This window comes from Oryzias latipes, chromosome 21, assembly GCF_002234675.1.
Source record: "Oryzias latipes chromosome 21, ASM223467v1".
NCBI lineage: Eukaryota > Metazoa > Chordata > Actinopteri > Beloniformes > Adrianichthyidae > Oryzias > Oryzias latipes.
The window spans coordinates 14,818,792-14,839,127 of record NC_019879.2 but is presented as its reverse complement, the minus strand read 5'-3'; the positions used below and the strand labels follow the sequence as shown (position 1 = coordinate 14,839,127).

The 20,336-nt window shown below is 42.7% G+C and overlaps 1 protein-coding gene across 1 annotated transcript in view; it reads right to left on the bottom strand.

Moving 5' to 3' along the window:
- Nucleotides 1–8,234: 8,234 nt before the first annotated feature.
- Nucleotides 8,235–20,336, bottom strand: part of LOC101173591 (collagen alpha-1(XVIII) chain) — a 120,359-nt gene continuing 108,257 nt past the window's right edge. Inside the window, exons 36-43 of the mRNA XM_023950666.1 lie at nt 19,824–19,983; nt 19,651–19,715; nt 19,440–19,568; nt 15,460–15,492; nt 15,065–15,370; nt 12,102–12,299; nt 9,612–9,727; nt 8,235–9,512 (exon numbers count right to left, since the gene is read on the bottom strand). Of these exons, the coding sequence (XP_023806434.1) occupies nt 9,302–9,512; nt 9,612–9,727; nt 12,102–12,299; nt 15,065–15,370; nt 15,460–15,492; nt 19,440–19,568; nt 19,651–19,715; nt 19,824–19,983 (1,218 nt within the window). The 3' untranslated portion in view covers nt 8,235–9,301. The remainder of the gene's footprint in view (nt 9,513–9,611; nt 9,728–12,101; nt 12,300–15,064; nt 15,371–15,459; nt 15,493–19,439; nt 19,569–19,650; nt 19,716–19,823; nt 19,984–20,336) is intronic.

The following is a 20,336-nucleotide window of genomic DNA, read 5'->3' as shown; positions in this document are numbered from 1 at the left end:
GAGGGAGCTGATAAAGCGTTTGACGGGCTAAAAAGACGTTTCTCTGCAGCGCCTATCCTGACTCAGCCGGACACCTCTAAACAATTCATTGTGGAGGTAGATGCGTCTGAGTCTGGGGTGGGGGCTGTTTTGTCCCAGAGGGCGTCTGATAACAAAGTCCATCCCTGCGCGTATTTGTCCTGCAAGCTCACTCCTGCAGAGAGAAACTACGACATAGGGAACAGAGAGCTGCTAGCTGTGAAGTTAGCCTTGGAGGAGTGGCGTCACCTGTTGGAGGGGTCTGATCAACCGTTTCTAGTTTGGACAGATCATAAAAACCTGGAGTACATTCGAGCAGCCAAAAGACTTAACCCACGCCAGGCCAGATGGGCCCTGTTTTTTGACAGATTCAATTTCTCCATCTCCTATCGGCCTGGCAGTAAGAACATCAAGGCGGACGCTCTTTCACGCCAATTTCAGCGGGAGGAGGAATCCGAGGGTTCTACGCCAGCTGCCACTATTGTTCCTCCGCATCTAGTGCTGGGAGCGTCTCGATGGGCCTTGGAGCGCAGGGTCAAATCTTCAGTCCCTGATGTGACTACCATTCCTACTGGATGTCCTGCTAACTGCCTGTTTGTTCCTCCCTCTCTTCGCCCAGCAGTTCTCAAGTGGGGGCACTCCTCCCGGTTGGCTTGCCATCCTGGAGTCACAAGGACTGCGTTTCTGGTGGCCCAGCGGTTTTGGTGGCCCACAGTGTCCTCAGACATTCGGGCTTTCGTATCCTCATGTCCTGTGTGTGCCAGCGTCAAGGTACCCAGAAAACCACCCGCCGGTTTCCTACAACCTCTACCTGTGCCCTCCAGACCTTGGTCCCACATCTCTATGGACTTCATTACTGGGTTACCCAATTCTAAGGGTAATGTTGTCATCCTCACCATCATTGACAGGTTCTCCAAACTGGTCCATGCTGTGCCTCTGCGGAAGTTGCCGTCAGCCAAGGAGTTGGCTGTTATTGTCTCCAAGCATGTGTTTCGTTTACATGGCCTTCCGCAGAACATTACTTCTGATCGAGGACCGCAGTTTGTTGCCGCCTTCTGGAAAGATTTCTGCAAACTCCTTGGGATTAAGGTCAGCCTAAGTTCAGGTTTCCACCCCCAAACCAACGGCCAGGTAGAGCGTTACAACCAGGACTTGGAAACAACCTTACGAGCCATGTGTGCCAAGAACCAAAGCACTTGGTCTTCTCAGCTGCCCTGGGCTGAGTATTCACACAACACCCTTCAAGATTCCTCTGGTTTTTCCCCTTTTCAAGCTGCCTATGGCTATCAGCTACCTCTTTTTCCCCACCAGGAACAATCGGCTTCAACCTCGGGTCCCGCTGCTTTTGTGAGGCGTTGTCGACGTACATGGAGCAGATATCGTCACATACTTCTGCAGAATCAGGAACGGTTTACTGCAGTGGCCAACCGACGCAGATCGGCAGCTCCTGAATACAAGGTGGGGGACAGGGTGTGGCTTTCTTCATCCGATGTGCCGTTGAAAGGGGAAGCTCGGAAATTACATCCCCGGTACATTGGTCCTTTCCCCATCACCCGGATCGTCAACCCTGTGGCAGTAAAATTGGACCTTCCGAGCAGCTTGCGGATCCACCCGGTCTTCCACGTGAGCAAGCTGAAACCTGTGAGAGACAGTTCCCTCCACTCCACTGTTCCGTCTCCTCCAGCCCCCCGTTTTGTGGATGGGGGACCAGTCTATACCATCAGCAGTCTTCTCGCCTCCAGAAGGGTTGGTCGGGGAATTCAATACCTCGTGGATTGGGAGGGGTACGGTCCTGCCGATCGACAGTGGGTTCCGGGACGTCATGTTCTGGACCAGGATCTAATTGATCGCTTTCATCGGGACCATCCTGATCAACCATGTCGTCCGTCTAGAAGCCGGACTTAGTGTGGGGGGTTATGTTATGGTTGCCCTCTAGTGGTGTTTCTTTTGGTTGCATGTCTGGCAGGTTAGCTGTGGTCCCTCACTAATTGATCACAGCTGCCTGCAATCATGTTGCTTCCTATTTAAGTTTTGTTCTCTCTGTGTTTTGTGTTGGAGCATCTTCTCTGTTTGGGTCTTGTTTGGGCCAAGTAAAAGCTTAAAACTTTATGGATTTGTTTCAGTCTTCCTGCTTCTGGGTTTATCCTCTCTGACCAGCCGTAACATTGTCTTGTTCTTTGTCATGTTTGAGTCTAGATATTTGGTTTGTTAGTCATCACTTTCTGGTATTGACCTGCCTTTCAATCTCTAATTTTTGCAGTGGTTTAGACTAAAACATACCAGGGCCGCTCAGGCCAATTTGCCCTCTTTCCTGAAGGGGGAGGTTCACCCTTCAGAGGATGCTCTATGTTAGCAGTTTCTCTGCCCTGCATTGCTGTGGATTTACCTCTATCTGGGGATGCCTGGCACTGCGGAGATTTGTCATGTCCTTCCTGTGTTTTCATATTGAGTTTGCATTCTCTCCAGTTGTTCTCCTGATTCGACCCAACTTCTGGAGGATTGATGAGCTGCAACCACAACTGTGCTCTATGATCTTTAAGCTGTTTCAGCCCCCCACCCTCAATTCATCCCTTAATGCTGAGTGTCAGGCAGAGTGACAACGCTGCGTTAGTCCATTACAACTCAATAAAGCATATTTACTGAAATTAGATTACTTAAATTAGGTCAACGTCGAGTTCATATTAGCCATTTTACATAGTAAATCATGTTGTCATGTTGCATTTGTAATTTTTGTAACATCGTAACGCCTCATGTGCACTAACGGTATATATTGCAAGAGCTGCCGGACTGATGTCATTAATTCCTGATCATTTTATGGCTCCATCCGTAGACTAGTCTGTGTTTCTCAACCATTAATTGTATATGAGAACTGGCAGTTCTGTCCCAATTTAACATGCTGCATACAATATAAGGTTTACAGTCACTGTGTCCGAGTGATTAGTTAATTCCATTGACTGTAAATGAAAACTGGACCGAGTGAGTGTGATTTCCCCCATAGAAAATGGTTTGCTTCCGGTTCCAGCCAAAAAAAACGTAACCCTCAAGTTATGTTCATTTGTGAGGAACAGAGATGATGTTCCTGGGTCAATTTGACATGGTGCATGTTTTATTAATTAAAAAATGTCTGAAACCCCAAAAATCCTTACAAGCAGGGTGAATACATCATTACTAACTCCATTAATAATTCTAACAAAACTTAGTGAAATGGTGTTCCTTAACAGGTAGTGGTTCAATTATTAGATAATTCACTCGTTTTTCTTAAAAATATAAATGTTCAAACTTTTTTTAAATTTTTAACGACTATTACTTTTGAAACACTATATAAAATACAATAGTTTTACATAACATTGAAACAAAATCTTGAAATTTTGTTTTTTACACATGCACTGTGAACCAGAAAAAAACAAAATCACAATACAACAGACAAGCAATTGCAATATGAAGTTGTGTGTGTTTCTGTACATATACACAGCACAAGAGTGACCAGTCATTACACTGTGGTTTGTGCAAATTAATTTTGCACATTTCGCACAGGTCATGCTTGTCTTGACCTGGATCCTGTCTCCGGCTCGACTCACGCCCCCGACTGTCCCCCCAACTCCATCTGGATGAAGCTCGTCTGCTGGACTTTAAATATGTAGTTGTAGGGTTAGATAAATGAATTCTTCTCTCTGAGTTCTGGTTAATTGCCTACCCTGGGAGAGGAGTCCGCCTTCATGTGTACACCCCTGAGGTTTCTTCGTTTTTTGCGGAATCCGTTTTTTTATTAGGAGTTTTTCCTTACTGCAAAGGGGGGTCTAAGGGAAGGGATGACAGTTTAGTTTAGTCTGTTTAGTTACTTCAATTTAGAATTTTCCAATTGAATTCTATGTAGTCATGATCCTTTTGATTTTATGTTTAACTTTTTCAATTACTCATATGAAGCCCATCAAGACGACTGTTGTTGTAAATTTGGGCTATCCATCCATCCATCCATCCATCTTCCTCCGCTTATCCGGGACCGGGTCGCGGGGGCAGCAGTCTAAGCAGAGATGCCCAGACTTCCCTCGCCCCAGCCACTTCCTCCAGCTCCTCTGGGGGACCCCGAGACGTTCCCAGGCCAGCCGAGAGACGTAGTCTCTCCAGCGTGTCCTGGGTCTTCCCCGGGGCCTCCGCCCAGTGGGACATGCCCGGAACACCTCTCCAGGGAGGCGTCCAGGAGGCATCCGGACTAGATGCCCGAGCTACCTCAACTGGCTCCTTTCGATGAGGAGTAGAAGCGGCTCTACTCCGAGCCCTCCGCGGGTGGCCGAGCTTCTCACCCTATCTCTAAGGGAGCACCCCGCCAAATTTGGGCTATATAAATAAAATTGAATTGAATTGACATGGTCACATAAGTCACTGCCATCCTAGTGGGCCCTGGCACTGTCTTTATATGTTTTCTGCAGACAGGTTTGTCTGACGCATATTTGAGGATGAAGACCAATGTATTTCACCATTCTTTGATATGAATGTCTTGCTTGGAGGAACAAGAATAGCAATTCCCTCATCTGGTTCAAAATCAGAATCATTAGAAACAGAATTAAGCTCAAGACAGTCTTCTTCTGATCATGATCAGTGAAGACTTCCAGTACCTCCTGGACAGTAATCTTTCTGCTTCTGCTGCTCATTTTGTAAAGGTCTGCCTGTGTAATGTTGGAAGGACTCCCATGCAGAGAATCTTTTATATGTTTTGCGCCACCCCTGTTGAGTGTCCAATGAGTGTGGGTTGAGTTTTCCCGCGAGAACATAAATGGTTCCTGTCAAAAGTCATACCACCTATTCACCTGTGTGTGTGTGTGTGTGTGTGTGTATGTCTGTGATTGGGGTGAAATATGACTCACAGCTGCAAATAAAAGAATACTAATAATAATAAGACATCCTTGTTCCTCCAGTTTGACTGCTGGGTCAAATTCACCCGAACAGTATCTATGTGATATAAACATGCGGGGGGTGGTTGCAAATATGTGAGATGAACCATTTTCATAATATATGTTGGTTATGCTAATTAAGGGAAGCAGAAGAAGTTTCATGCGGAAAAAATACTTTTAACTATTTTTCCTAGATGTTCAAACCTTAAAACAGGTCAATTTGATCCATGACATAACAGGGGGGACTTAAATAAGTCTCCATTTATTTTACCACTTATTTTACCATGTCAGAACGATTCAGTAAGCTGAGTCGGTCTGATTCATCGTTTTTATGGCAACCTAATCACCAATTAGGAATGAGCTTTTTGGAGACCACGTGATAGTGGGCTACACAAAATCTATCAATCAAACATTCGATCTGACCCTACCCTTACATTAACCCTTGTGGTATCTTAGATGACCCCACCCTTACATTGACGTGTTCTCCTTACCATGACAAAGGCGGATAAAGGTGGAAAAATTTCATGTATTCTATTGACACCAGTGAAGATCACAAATCATTGAAGAAAAAAGGTTCAGCGCACTGTCTAGTGGGTCTAGATGACCCAACTCCTAACGTTTAAGTGCCTAGCATAGCACAAGGGTTAACGTGTTATCCCTACCATGAAAAATGTGGATAAAGGTGAATAGGATTTCATGTAATCCATGGACAACAGTGAGGTTCACAAATCTTTTTTTTTTTTTCAACTTGTCCTGTCCAACAGCTGGGCAGACAGATGAGAGCTGAGGGCCTCTTGTGTTGGACATATTTTACTTTAACAAGAGGGGTTATTAATCTTCAGACAAACCAAAGGTATGTCTGAATAAACCCCTTTTGTAATTGAGGCCAATCTTTATTAATTTCAATCATGTCTGAAAATCTTTGGTGTTGGACCGGACGGAAAAGGAAAGAGGGGAAGAAGAGAGAGGGACGTTAGAGAGAGGGGGGGTAGGGGGTGATAATAGGAGGGGAAGGGGGATAAGACCATGAAGCAGCATAAAGCAACAAGTTTACTGGTTGTTAATCATTATGGTAAGGTTCAAATGTAGTAAAAAAAAAAAAAAGGGTGGAGCCTGTCCACACACACACTCAAATGTTATAAACACACCTGCTAGCTGCAAAAATGTCCACCTGTCGACATGTACACAAAACAGATAGTGTTCACACGCATACTTATGCCTTAAAACAACTAGTGTGAAATATTTCAGTCATTCAGTCATGCAAACTGTTAGTGCAAAGGTGAGCTAACACCAGTGCTCAGGTGAGTGTTTATGTTCTTCTAAAATGGATGGTGGAACGTGAAAAGAAGGAGGGAGAGTGCCCAGCCATCCCCACCCCAAGACCCCCATCGCAGCAGCAGCGTCAGCCGGAATCCCCCCAACGCCACACGGGAACTGGCAGGGAACAACCGTCGCCCGGGCGACCAAGCCCGCCACCCAGGCCGGGGCCAGCAGGGCCGCCGCAAGGCCCCCAGAGCCAGAGGCCAGGGAGGCACGGAGGGAAAGAGAGCGCCGCCCCAGCCCAACCAGGAGAGCAGCCCCCCCGCCACGCCGGGAGAACCCAACGCAGGGCCCCACCGGAGAAGGACGCCCACAGCCCCAAACGAGCACCCCACCACCACCCAGGAGTTCCGGGCATCCCCCCGCCCCAACCCCAGGTACGAGCCAGGACCCCCCAAGGGAGACCCGCTCCGCACTCCAGGCAGCCATCCGCCCGGCCCACGGTTGGTCCAGGGAGGAGCGAGGCAGGGGCCCGCCGCCCCCGCCCAGGAGGGGGGAACCCCGGGGAAAAAAGAGGGCCCACAAGGGGTGTTGTAAATATGGCCCGACCAGGCTCGGCCACATTTGGAAATTTGGCGGGGCCCAGCACTCAGGAGCAAGGACCAGAACCCACCCCCCAGGGACCAGACACCCCCGGCTCAGATGTAATGTGAACCCCCCCACCGCGCGGAGAGAGCGCCGCCGGGCCCAGGAAGCCGGCACCCCGGGGACACGGCCGCCGTTGCAAAGGGGCCCGTACCCCCCACCAGGGAAGAGGCAGGGGACAGATGGACCCAGGTCCCACCTTCCTTGCAAAATGTGTGTGCGAGGTTCACAAATCATTGAAGAAAAAAAAACAAAAAACAAAAAAAAACAACAGCTGTCAACAGCTGAACCTTTTTTCTTCAGGTTCACAAATCATTGAAGAAAAAAGGTTCAGCGCACTGTCTAGTGGGTCTAGATGACTCAACTCCCAACGTTAAAGTGCCTAGCATAGCACAAGGGTTAAATGTTCCATCTTTTTGGGCCAATGTGGTCATAAAGAGTAAAATGACAAAAAACTTTGTTGTGTCTTATGTTTCTATTTTTTCCATGTTTCCTATGTTTTTAAACTAACCCTGCACAGAACCCTGGACTCGACATGTAACAAAACAAAAAAATCTTATCCTTAAATTTATAATTTTTGGTCACAAATTAGAGCTCACAAATTCAGAATTTGTGGCCAAAATTAAGTATTTTTGCGCTAGAATATTATATTGTTGCAGAGAGTTAGCATTTCCATCAAACAAACTAGTATTTATTGGCTACAAATTAGCATTTTGTGTGCACATAAATGCATTTTGAATGCAAAAAAGTTGCAGACAAACAAACTAACATTTATTGGCTACAAATGATCATTTTATGGCCACAAATAAGTATTTTGTGGCCACAAATTAGCATTATGTGCTCACATTTCAGCATGGCTAATTTTAATTTTTATGGGAAATTTTCATTTTTATCACCCCACATATTAGCATTATAAGCGGACAAATAAGTATTTTGTGGCTACAAATTAGCAATTTGTGCTCCAAAATTACAAATTAGAATTGTGTGTGCACAAATTTGTATCTGATCGTCACAAAACTGCATTTTTAGTGCAAAAATGAGTATTTCATGGTCACGAATTAGCAAATTGTGTGCAAAAGTTGTATTTTGAGGTCAGAAATGACCATTTTATGGCCACAAATTAGCATTCTGTGTGCAAAAATTAGTATTTTATGGTCACAAATGTGCATTTTGTGCTCACATATGAGCATTTTGTGGCCACAATTCAGAAGAATTGACAATAAATGAAATAAAACATTTGTTTTCAGAGGTGTTGTATGAGAGTTCTTTCTATAGAGCATGACATTCAAAGTTAATACAGTGTTAGCTAACCTGCAACTTTTGTGTGTGGATTCTATAAATTGTGTAATGACACATGAAAGCAACACAAAAACCGGTCAGAGCTTCAAACACTAACCTTCACAGATGTTTTCATGAGAGGACTCAATTTTCTATGAACATTTTTATTTCAGTGCAAGGGGTGAAACAATACAGCAAATGTTATAGTGAAAACAAGCATTTGACATTTTTAATATTTTTTTGTACATGTCAGACAAATTTATGAATCAAAGACTGATTGGGGGAAACATTTCATTAATTACTTGGCTGTCCCTAACACCAAAAGAAATATTACAAAATAACAAACGGATTAACTTGATCGTCACTTCAAACAGGAGAAAGTTTCATTTTTAAAGGCATCTTTCCATATTGCTGTGGAATCATTGTTTTAGTTTAAAAATTTACTTTTAGTTTATGCAGTTTTAGGTAGAAAAAAAGGACATTCTTTTGTATCTGTAGAATAATGCACACAATATTTGTTTTCTGTTTAATAAGGCACAATTTATGATAAAAGTCTCCTATAGATAGCAGATAGTAAATTAAAAACAAAGGTGTTTCAGAAAACTTTTTTTTTTCATTTTTCGCCCTTGCAAAACTTCATTTAAAAATAAATATCTCTTTTAATTGTAAAAATAGTCCTAAAAATGTTTGCTGTTTGACATCACAAGCTTATCCTCTCCAATGAAATGGGAAAAAAGAAATGTGGAATTGATCAAGTGAAGATAGAAAACAACCTATAAAACAAAACAACAAAAAAACTTGTATACAGATTTTTTTAAAAGGCAAAATATGGTAACATAAAAAAAACTCCCCACAACAACGGACAAATGTAATATACAGAGCTAGCAACTGAAAAAGGAATAAACTTAAGAATGCTGTCATCTTGTTGCACCCCTTGACAAAAATATGTGCCAATGCTCCCGAGAACAAGGACCAACACCCCTCTGATTGACCCATCTCTTTGGCATTAATGGAGGGAAAGGGCAGACAGTGGTAGAGTGTACCTGCCAGGTAAATTTGCCACTGGGCCAGTTCATTGGAGGCACAAATTTACAAGCTGCATAATTGAAAGTTATTTTTTTTTTCACAATTTTTTTTTGTTAAAAAAAAGGGTGTGCTTGGATATAAAAACATGTTAACTAAGGCCCAAAATACAGAGAAAAGATTCTAGATTATTTCGAGGGTGAAACCATGGCGTTCTCGATGCAGAGGACGATGCAGGCTCTTGAGCAGCTGGTGGGGGTTTGCTGTAGGAGGTGGCTACTCTGCAGTGACGATGCCAGACCGGTCACAGCTTGGTCACCCGCCCGCCATGCTTCACAGTACTGGTCGGTTTGCCGGTGGCCCTTTTTACTTGACCCATGCCACACCATTTTCTCAGGCCTGTGAGTGAACCAAACCATTTAAAATTTACTTTTTTTCAGTTATTTGGCATTTCAGTAATTACTTGTAAAAATATAAAAAGGCTTGTATAAAACCCACCATGCGCTGTCCCTGAGGATGTCTCTACCATCAAAGGAGTAGATGGGGACATTCTTCCTCATTTTGCTGACACTCTCACCAAAGATTGACTGCCAACTGTCAAACAACACTTGGTTCTAAAGGAAATAAACATTTTTTACTTGTGGAAAAAATTCTTGACAAGAAAACAGAAATCATCAACAGAATGTTTCAAACAACAGAATGTTTTGTTGTTTCAAACAAAACATTCCAGCTAAAGATGTCCCGGTCCAATCACATTATTGGAAATCAGGCCTGATCACATCGTTTCGCCTATTTATAAAGATAAATACCCTACTAGAAGATGCATATCATGAACAGATCACAACATTTTATCGTTGGAAAGCGCACCAGAATACGGCATCAGTTTGAGCACAAAACTATTCGGTAAATTGACCGAGAGTTTCACAAATTTAGACTTCTGGGCTCATTAAATCTTATAGTAAATATTTTGACCTTACAGCAGGTGTCTTTCTCTCTCTCTCTCTCTCTCTCTCTCTATATATATATATAATAAAACGCCCCTCTCACCCTTCCGCGGGTGGTTTCTCACCCAAGCTCGGGTCCTCTACAAGAGGCCTGGGAGCTTGAGAGTCCTGTGCAGTATCTTAGCTGAGAGGTCTGAGGTCTTTCCAGGTATCTGTTGTAGCCACTCCTCCAGCTTTGGGGTTACTGCCCTGAGTGCTCCAATTACCACAGGCACCACTGTCACCTTCACTTTCCATGCTTTCTCCATTTCTTCTCTGAGTCCCTGGTATTTCTCCAGTTTCTCATGTTCCTTCTTCCTGATGTTTCCATCGCTTGGCACTGCCACATCCACCACAACGGCTTTCCTCTGTTCTTTGTCCACCACTACAATGTCTGGTTGGTTCCCCATTACCATCCTATCAGTCTGGATCTGGAAGTCCCACAGGATCTTTGCCCTTTCATTCTCTACCACCTTCGGGGGTGTTTCCCATTTTGACCTAGGGTTTCCAGTCCATATTCTGCACACATGCTCCTGTATATTATTCCAGCCACTTGATTGTGGCGCTCCATGTATGCTTTAACTGCCAACATCTTACATCCTGCAGTTATGTGCTGAATTGTTTCAGGCCCCTCTTTGCACAGCCTACACCTTGTGTCTTGTCTGGTGTGGTAGATCTGAGCCTCTGGTGCTCAGGGCTTGTTCCTGAGCTGCCAGGATGAGTGCTTCAGTGCTGTCCTGTAGGCCAGCCCTTTCTAGCCATTGGTAGGAATTCTTGATATCAGCCACTTCAGTTATGGTCCGGTGGTACATCCCATGCAGGGGTTTGTCCTCCCATGAGGGTCTGTCCTCCAGCACTGTATCCTCTGCTCTCCATTCTCTGAGACATTCACTGAGCACACTGTCAACTGGGGCCTTGAGCTTGATGTACTCATGCATCTTGGTTGTTTTTCCATCCTAGATAGTGGCTTCTACGCTCACTAGTCCTCTGCCTCCTTTCTTGCAGCTAGCATACAGTCTCGGGGTGCTGGATTTGGGATGGAACCCTCTATGCATGGTGAGGAACTTTTGTGTCTTAACATCTGTGTTCTATATCTCTTCCTTTGGCCATCTTATGCAGGGTATCTGATAACTGGTAGTGCATAGCTGTGTATTGCAATTGTCTTATTTTTGCCATTGAGCTGGCTTCTAAGGACTTGCCTTACTCGTTGGAGGTATTTAGCTGTTGCAGCTCTCCTTGTTGCCTGCTCCAGGTTGCCATTTGCCTGCGTAATTCCAAGGTACTTGTAACTGTCGTGAATGTCTGCTATTGTTCCTTCTGGGAGTGAGACCCCTCCTGTGGGAACTACCTTGCCTCTCTTTGTCACCATCCGGCTGCATTTCTTGAGCCTGAATGACTTCCCAATGTCAGTACTGTAGATCCTGGTGGTGTGGATCGGGGAGTCAATGTCACGCTCGCTCTTAGCATATAGCTTAATGTCCTCCATGTAGAGGAGGTGACTGATGGAAATGGACTAGATGTGAGAACACATTTATATATAGTATATGTATCCATTTAAATGAGAATTAAACAGAGATACGGCAGTGAAATGACTGCCAAGGGACCGTCGCCAAAGCGCCAGTTCAAAGAAACCATTGTTTTAAGCAAAACACACACAAAATATTTAAAAAAAAAATAATAATAATAATAAATGGTCACATGAAGATTCATCATCATATTCATAATACAACAACAATTGAACAATTTTGTTAGGAATGTTTAATGGAGATTTGAATCAAGATAAAAAACGTTTAATAGATCTGAAGCTGCGTCACATAAGTGCTCTGTTTGAGTGTTAAAAGATAAAATATTGATAAAATAACAATAGGCGACAGCCTGGATCTGTTCATTACATTCATTCTTGTTTTTAATGTGTTACAAAAGTACCTGATTGGGACATCCCCAATTCCAACACAGAAGCAGCACTGCAGTGGTTCCTGCAATTTCACAAGCAACAGCGTCTTACCTTGAGGTTGACAATGGGAGGCTTTTCTCGGTCTGAGTGGCGGACGATGGTGTGGAGGTCCTGGACCTTGGAGGACAGGAAGGCTCTGAAGGTTCCCCTCAGACCTGCAGCACGAGCCTGCTCGAAGCAAAGGTAGTCTGGCCCACGGATTCCTTTCATGTTACCACTTTGAGGGGTGTTCAACGCAATAAGACGCAACTGATGAGAAGAAGAACACATCTCTGTTAAGAGCAAACCTTACTTTCATCTAAAGGCAATGAATACCAAATGGCAGGCCCTCAAGGATTTTTATGCTAAAAAGATTTTCTAACATGAATCAAAATTTACAATTATTTGTTCATCTAATTTTTTTGAAAAAAAGTGCACATTTATTTCATGTATTTCTCTGTTTTAAAGAGAATAATTCATATCAATGTTTGTACAGGTTAGTTCCACTGACTGTAAAAACACCTATAGACTGTTCTTAGGAGGGTCCCTCTTATTTTATAACCCTTTTTGTAATGTTGCTGACAGACCAAATCAAAAATTACTTAACATTTGTGTCTAAGAATAAACGCTGCACAGATTATCTTTGTAATAAGCAGAAGCTTCAGCCACGCAGCCTTTTAAGTTTGTCTAGACATAACATAAATATCATATTGTGCTGGAAAAAATATTTTATATAGGACAAACTGTGCAAACATGTGATTCTTTAAAAACATTACATAACTTTTCTTTTTAAAATCTTTGAAAATGGTAAACCTGATATAATTTCCTAGGGGATGATATATTTATTCTTTTAATTATTCAACATGCTTGACCATAAATGCCCAATTTAAATCTAATAATTATAATGCTCAAAAAGAAATTTTCAAAGCTTTATTTTGGTCTCTTAAAATTAAAGAAGCTTTGAAGCTCATTCTTGAGTTAAATCCATGCAATGATATTAAAGAATTCCTAAAGTCAATTTATTAAATTAAAACATAATATGAATAGTCCAATGTGAGAAGAATTACTGCTCTAGTTTTTATAAGTTGCATCAGAGATAGGAAACATTAACACTTGAGAATTCGTTTTTTTTTCTAAAAAATAATTTTTGAACTTTACATTTAAAACAATCAAAAACAATATTAGTTCCCATGACATTTTTTTATTATTATTATTATTTTTGATAGTATATGTTAGCAGCTTGTATGTAGCTGTTCCTGAGGCCTTAGTCACATGCACCCAAACGGGTGGGATGACCTGTACGGGTCCTGCGGTTTTTTGGGATGTCCAGACCCGTGGAGAGTCATGGAAATGAGCGATCAGATTTTCAGGAGAGCGCAGAGTTATTAGTTCCCTTGAGGCTCATATAGCAACCTTCAGGGACATTATGAAAATGGAACGTACCATTGTTGTGCTTGCAGTAAGAGTATTATTAAGTATTTGTAAGGATAATGTCAGTTGCACGCACTTATGATGTACAGGTGATGCTGTTGTAAAAAAGTGAAAAATCCTGACAATGTGCCTGCATTTCATCTACTTCCCTCTTACTTACCCTTTTGTATTGTATAAGAGTTCGCTACGAGCTGTCACCCGCAGCATGCCTGTAGCAAACATTTTCGCTCTACTGGCTTTACCGACTTGTCTACAAGTTGTCGGGCAGCAGTGGCTCCGGCAGTGACCACTGATCGAAGCATCGGTGGTTCGATCCCCGGTCCCTTCTGTCAACTGTTGTTGTGTCCTTGGGTAAGACCCTCCCTGCCTCCAGTGTACCTCTGGTGTGTGAATGAGTATGAATGTTTCGGTTATGGTCAGAGGGGCCATAGGCGAGTAATGGCAGCCAAGTCTGCCCCAGGGCAGCTTTGGATAAATCAGTAATTTACCATCACCAAATAAGAATGAGGAGTGAATGAATAAATGCGCTTAGACATTGTAAGCGCTTTGAGCGTTTGAACAGATAAATCCAATCCATAATTTGTAATATTATTATAATTATTACAATCTAAAAAATTAGAGCTGGCCACCTGTGTGCTGCGTACAGGTTTGCCTATTATCAAACACAGACACCCAGTATCTACCTGTAAGGGTAGTTGTGACTATGGCAACAATACTACGCTATGAATTACATTTGACTGTTTGGCCTTGGGCCAGAGGTGTAACCATCGATACTACACTAGATGACAGTATTCATATCCAAATATGTCAGCCATCGGAATCATTTGTCCTTCTATATGTCTAACATTTGCATAAAGTGTTTGTGGAGCTACTTTCACATCACCCTCTGTTCAAGCTGCCGTTTCCACTGAAAAGTCTATGCATGTAAGTGTGCGTTTCAGGCATCTGCATGGAAAACTTTCGCCTGGCTACACAAGTTTCTATGACTGTTTTTGGGCTCTTCTGAACACGCACTGAATTGAGTCAAACTTTGGCCAATCAGGGACTTCTGATTTGGTAGTATGGATGGCGTGCCCTATAATTCACGGAAGTGCCAACCATTTGAAAATTGATCATGGAGGAGAAAAGAATAATTGCAGTATGTGTCCGGCCAGAATTATGACACCAAAAATTGGTGTCATATCATTGGTGTCAATATCTTTCAAATATTGAAATAGAGCTGTAAAGAAAAATTCTGGAGAAAAATTCACAAGATATACAACACTTTTACATTTCGTACCAAGCCTCCTCCAACTGTAGGAGACATACATGCACTACTAAAACAGTAGGACAAGAGGACACCCCTCTCTTCTTGTCCGGTGTAAACACCAAGGGCTTAAAGCACTTTCAAGAACCCACGTTTAGCGCATTCACTGATGTGTCCACAGCTTCAGAGTCCACTAAAGTCAACTTTTGGTACATAAAGCTGATTTTATGCAATATCTGTAAGAAACATCTTTAGGAGAATGAACAAAAACCTCTAAAGCTCATATAGATTTTGGACAACTAAAAGTGCTTTGTTTCATGATATGTGACTAACAACCCCTTACCATGGCCCCACTCACCCCTAACGTTGATGTTTCTACAGGCCCTGGTACTGGTGGGTTGGGCCGGCGCTGTGGAGTGACAGCATATTTGCCATCACTGGGCTGGTTGATTAATCTCCCATCAGTCTGACTCGGGCGTTGCTGGTCAGGAAACCTGGGCTCGTACTGGGGAGGATATCTGCGCTCCACAGGGGGTGGAGTTTCAATGGGTCGTATAACAGAACCACCTTGAGAGTACTGGCTTGCCCCGTTATTCTGTGAGTGGTCTGGAGAATGTGGGTAAAGAACCACAGGTGGGGGCTGAGCTTCTGCCACCTCGTTGTCCTTCACAGGGAAAAAAATAAAATCAAACATTTACCAGACGCTAAAATTGACACACTCTTAGCCTCATTTGGATGATGGTTTAGACTTACGAAATCTCTGAAGAAAGGATTGTACTCTCCAAGCTGAAAAAAGAGAAACAGATGACTAAAAAATAAAGCAGCTGCTCTTCCCAAAAAAACTGGAGTCTTCACACTTAATTACTTTGTTAACGCAATCCGTTTTTAAACAGTTTAAAATGTCAAACAAGTTTTTGTTTCTTTCTTGTGTCCCACTAATGTAATATTTTAACTAGATGCTGCCAATTTAAAAACTAGAACCTGAAAATCTCCATCTTAAAAACAGATTTGAGTAGATTCTTCTTTTTTCCAGGGAATAGACATTTGAATATTCTGTCTTCTCTCTTGTTTTATGTAACAGTTAACAGTTTCTGTTCAGAGCTCATACTTCATAAGCTCGTATACTGGTTTGAACCTACAGATTTTATAATTTTATGAACGTGGTTTGCATTGACTGTATAAGAAAACTGGACTGAGTGACTCCTCCCCCCTCACGTTCCAAAAAGGAAGTAACCGCTGGCTTCAAGAAGCCAAAATCCCATAGACCTCTTTAGAGAAAAAAACAGCTGTTACTCAGTCCTTTTATTTGTCAGAATACCCATTCTTGCTCTGATACCTTTTTTTGGCATGTTCCTATTTTTTCTGTAGTGCAAGTTATTCAAGTTATAAACTGACCAATCAGATGCCTCAATAAAAGTATGTGGTCTCAAGTTGAATGTTCAAAACGTTTGAAAGATTCTCCCGAGTCGTTTTCAAGTGGTAGAGGGGTGGACTTCCAACAAACTCACTCCTGATTGGCAAGAGTGCTTGGCATAGAAATGACAAGTCGGACTGGCTCGGACCAATCACTGCTTACTGAAGATTTCTGGCTCCAACATGGCGATGGCTGTATCGCGTAAAAATGGCTACTGAATTGACTTCATTTCGTTGGACCCGGAGGCAAGTCAAATTCTATGGGTGACATCACACTCACTCTGTCCAGTTCTCATTTAGAGTCAATGGTGGTTCATCAATAATGCTTTTTGAACTGCGAGTGATGCTCGACAGTTGACTAATCAGACAACACAGATTTCAAAAGCAGAGTTGATGCCTCCTGTTGGATTGTAGCTGGCTGATCTAAATGCAACTTTCTCCGCTCATATTTTGAACTTTAAAATTGAAGGAACGCGCAAGCTTAGCAGATGCTTCACTAAATTAAGCTCTAAAACAGTGATTCAATTATCAAAAGGCCACACCCCTATTTGTGCACAATTCTCAACACAAACAAAACGTTTTTAAAGTACATCATAAATCTAAATAATTTTAAAAAATAAATTAAATTTAATTACAAAAATCTTTTGACACAACACTAATTTTTTTAAAGCTGTTGTTCTACATTTTAACAATTTTCATTTGACCTCCTTGTGCAAACTAGCCTTAAAACAAGTGGCACCACCTTAAAAAAAATATTTAATCGGCGAGTAGTGGTAAACCTGTTAGGGTTTCACAGAATCACAGAAAAATTAATTTAATAAAAATAACAGTTTTCAAAATATGGATGCTAACAAAATAATTCAGAGGTGACCAAAATGATAATAGTAGAGTTTAAAAAAGCAAAATAGGTCTCTTTTAAGAACATTTTTTTTTATTTTGTTTAATGTCTGAGTAAATCTGCAGAGTGCGACAGCTTTGATCTACTGTTCAAATGTCATCAGATAATAGGTTTTAATTAAAGGCCTCAGGAAGATGTAACCAAAGAGCAAACGCTCTCCCTGCTGCAGCTGCATACCAAGCTCTTACACTGACCAAAAATATAAACGCAACACTTTTGTTATTGCTCCCATTTTTTATGGTATGAACTCAAAGATGTGAAACATTTTCCACATACACAAAATAACCAGTTCTCTGAAATATTGTTCACAAATCTGTCTAAATCTGTGATAGTGAGAACTTCTCCTTTGCCAAGACAATCCATCCCACCTCGAAGGTGTGCCATATCAAGATGCTGATTTGACAGCATGATTATTGCACAGGTGTGCCTTAGACTGGCCACAAGAAAAGGCCACTCTGAAATCTTCAGTTTTGTTTTATTGAGGGGGTCAGGGGACTCAGACAACCAGTCAGTATCTGGTGTGACCACCATTTGCCTCATGAAGTGCGACACATCTCCTTCGCATGGAGTTGATCAGGTTGTCTGTTGTGGCCTGTGGAATGTTGGTCCACTCTTCTTCAATGGCTGTGTGAATTTGCTGGATATTGGCAGGAACTGGAACATGCTGTCGTATACGCCAATCCAGAGCATCCCAAACATGCTCAAAGGGTGACATGTCCAGTGAGTATGCTGCCCATGCAAGAACTGGGATGTTTTCAGCTTCCAAGAATTGTGTACAGATCCTTGCAACATGGGGCCGTGCATTATCATGCTGAAACATGTGTCAAGGTGAGGGGTTGGCTCGAGAGCCAGTAAGACCCAGATGCAGAGGCGGAGGCACGGAGTCCAGGGACTAGAGGGTTTAATGAACAAAAAGCGCTGCAGAGCAGGATTTCAGAACAAACAAAAACTTACTGTGGCGTGGCGTGGCGAGGGACATGGAAACATGAGCGTGGCAAAAACATGGAACATGGCATGACGACAGGAAGACAAAAAAACACAATGACTAAACTAATGGACCAGCACAGGAGGAAGGCAGAGACAAGACTTAAATACAGACAGGGCAGACAAGACACAGGTGAACACGATCAGGGCAGATGGGGACCAAAGGAAGTAAAACTCAACAAACAAGACAAGACAGGAAACCTTTCAAAATAAAACAGGAAACAGAACCAACAAGACAGAACAAGAACTAAAACGAAGAACAAGACACAACAAACTCAAACCATGACAACATGAGGTGATGCAGTTGGATGTACGGCACAACAATGGGCCCCAGGGTCTCGTCACGGCATCTCTGTGCATTCAAAATGCCATCAATGAAATTGCACCTGTGTTTGTCGCCCATAACATACAGTATGCCTGCCCATACCATAACCCCACCACGACCATGGGCTACTCGATCCACAACATTGACATCAGAAAACCGCGCACCCACACGACGCCACACACGCTGTCTGCCATCTGCCCTGAACAGTGTAAACCGGGATTCATCCGTGAAGAGAACACCTCTCCAACGTGCCAGACGCCATCGCATGTGAGCATTTGCCCACTCAAGTCGGTTACGACGACGAACTGGAGTGAGGTTGAGACCTCGATGAGGACGACGAGCATGCAGATGAGCTTCCCTGAGACGGTTTCTGACAGTTTGTGCAGAAATTCTGTGGTTATGCAAACCGATTGTTTCAGCAGCTGTCCGAGTAGATGGTCTCAGAAGATCTTGGAGGTGGACATGCTGGATGTGGAGGTCTTGGGCTGGTGTGGTTACACGTGGTCTGCGGTTGTGAGACCGGTTGGATGTGCTGCCAAATTCTCGGAAACGCCTTTGGAGACAGCTTATGGTGGAGAAATGGACATTCAACTCAATATCAGCATGCCAATTGCACGCTCCTTCAAAACTTGCGACATCTGTGGCATTGTGCTGTGTGATACAACTGAAGATTTCAGAGTGACCTTTTCTTGTGGCCAGTCTAAGGCACACCTGTGCAATAATCATGCTGTCTAATCAGCATCTTGATATGGCACACCTGCGAGGTGGGATGGATTGTCTTGGCAAAGGAGAAGTGCTCACTATCACAGATTTAGACAGATTTGTGAACAATATTTCAGAGAACTGGTTATTTTGTGTATGTGGAAAATGTTTCACATCTTTGAGTTCATACCATAAAAAATGGGAGCAATAACAAAAGTGTTACGTTTATATTTTTGGTCAGTGTATGTGTCTGGTTTATCCAACCCTTGAAACAACAACATTAAAGCCTCCTCTACAGGAAGTTCCTGTTACTGTAAATAAAGAGATCCAAGTCATTCAAATTAATGTAAAACCATTGTATAATCTTGGTTTTTGGCATGTTTAGCTGTGGCCCGATGAGGATGAACGTACCATAACTTGCCGTAGTCCATCTCGCACTCTCAAATAAAGGTCAGCTTTGTCTAAGATGTAAATGAGACTTCCCTCCTCTTGACTTCTGGCGGTAGCAATCAAAGTGTCATATGACCTCAAAACCATAACCTGTGGAGACAAACGGCAGAGAAAACAAAAACAAATATTTAAAATGGTGTTGAAGGATTAGATCTGCCGTCAGGATTCTTACCCCAGAGGAATGGCCGGGATGACCGGGAGGCCCAGGAGGCCCAGGAGGTCCAGGGACACTGACAGCTAAACATTTGAAAGTTAACTTTTAAAATAGCTTAACTGGGTTTAATCAGATAGTCTTGATATCAACTGTTTTTTTTTTTCAGGATGGATGTAAATTTGTATACATACGATAATTCGGCTTGTATGATTCAGGTAATGTCTGGGACCATGGGGGACCTGGTGGTCCAGGGGGACCTGGAGGACCAGGACGACCATCATAACCGATCCCTGGTGATCCTGGAGGTCCTTGGGGTCCTGGGGGACCCATTATAGAATCTCCCTTTGGGCCCTTTATTAAAACATAAAAACAGGTAACATTTGATCACCTTGTTCTAAAAATATTATGCAGTTTGTGTCTCTTGAAACACCCACTGTGATGAAAATTGTGTTTTTAACATGTTCTTGATGTGTTTTCCTTATGATAGAGGACATATACAGTGGTATGAGAAAGTTTGGGCACCCCTGATAATTCTCAAGATTTTTATGTATAACTCTTTGGTTGTTCGATCATCAATTTCATTTAAATATATCATATAGTGTCAATTTCCACTGTGAGGAATATAGTGAGTAAATGGAAGACCACAGGCACAGTTCAAGCAAAGGCCCGGAATGGCCGGCCCAGAGAAATCTCAGATAGGCGAA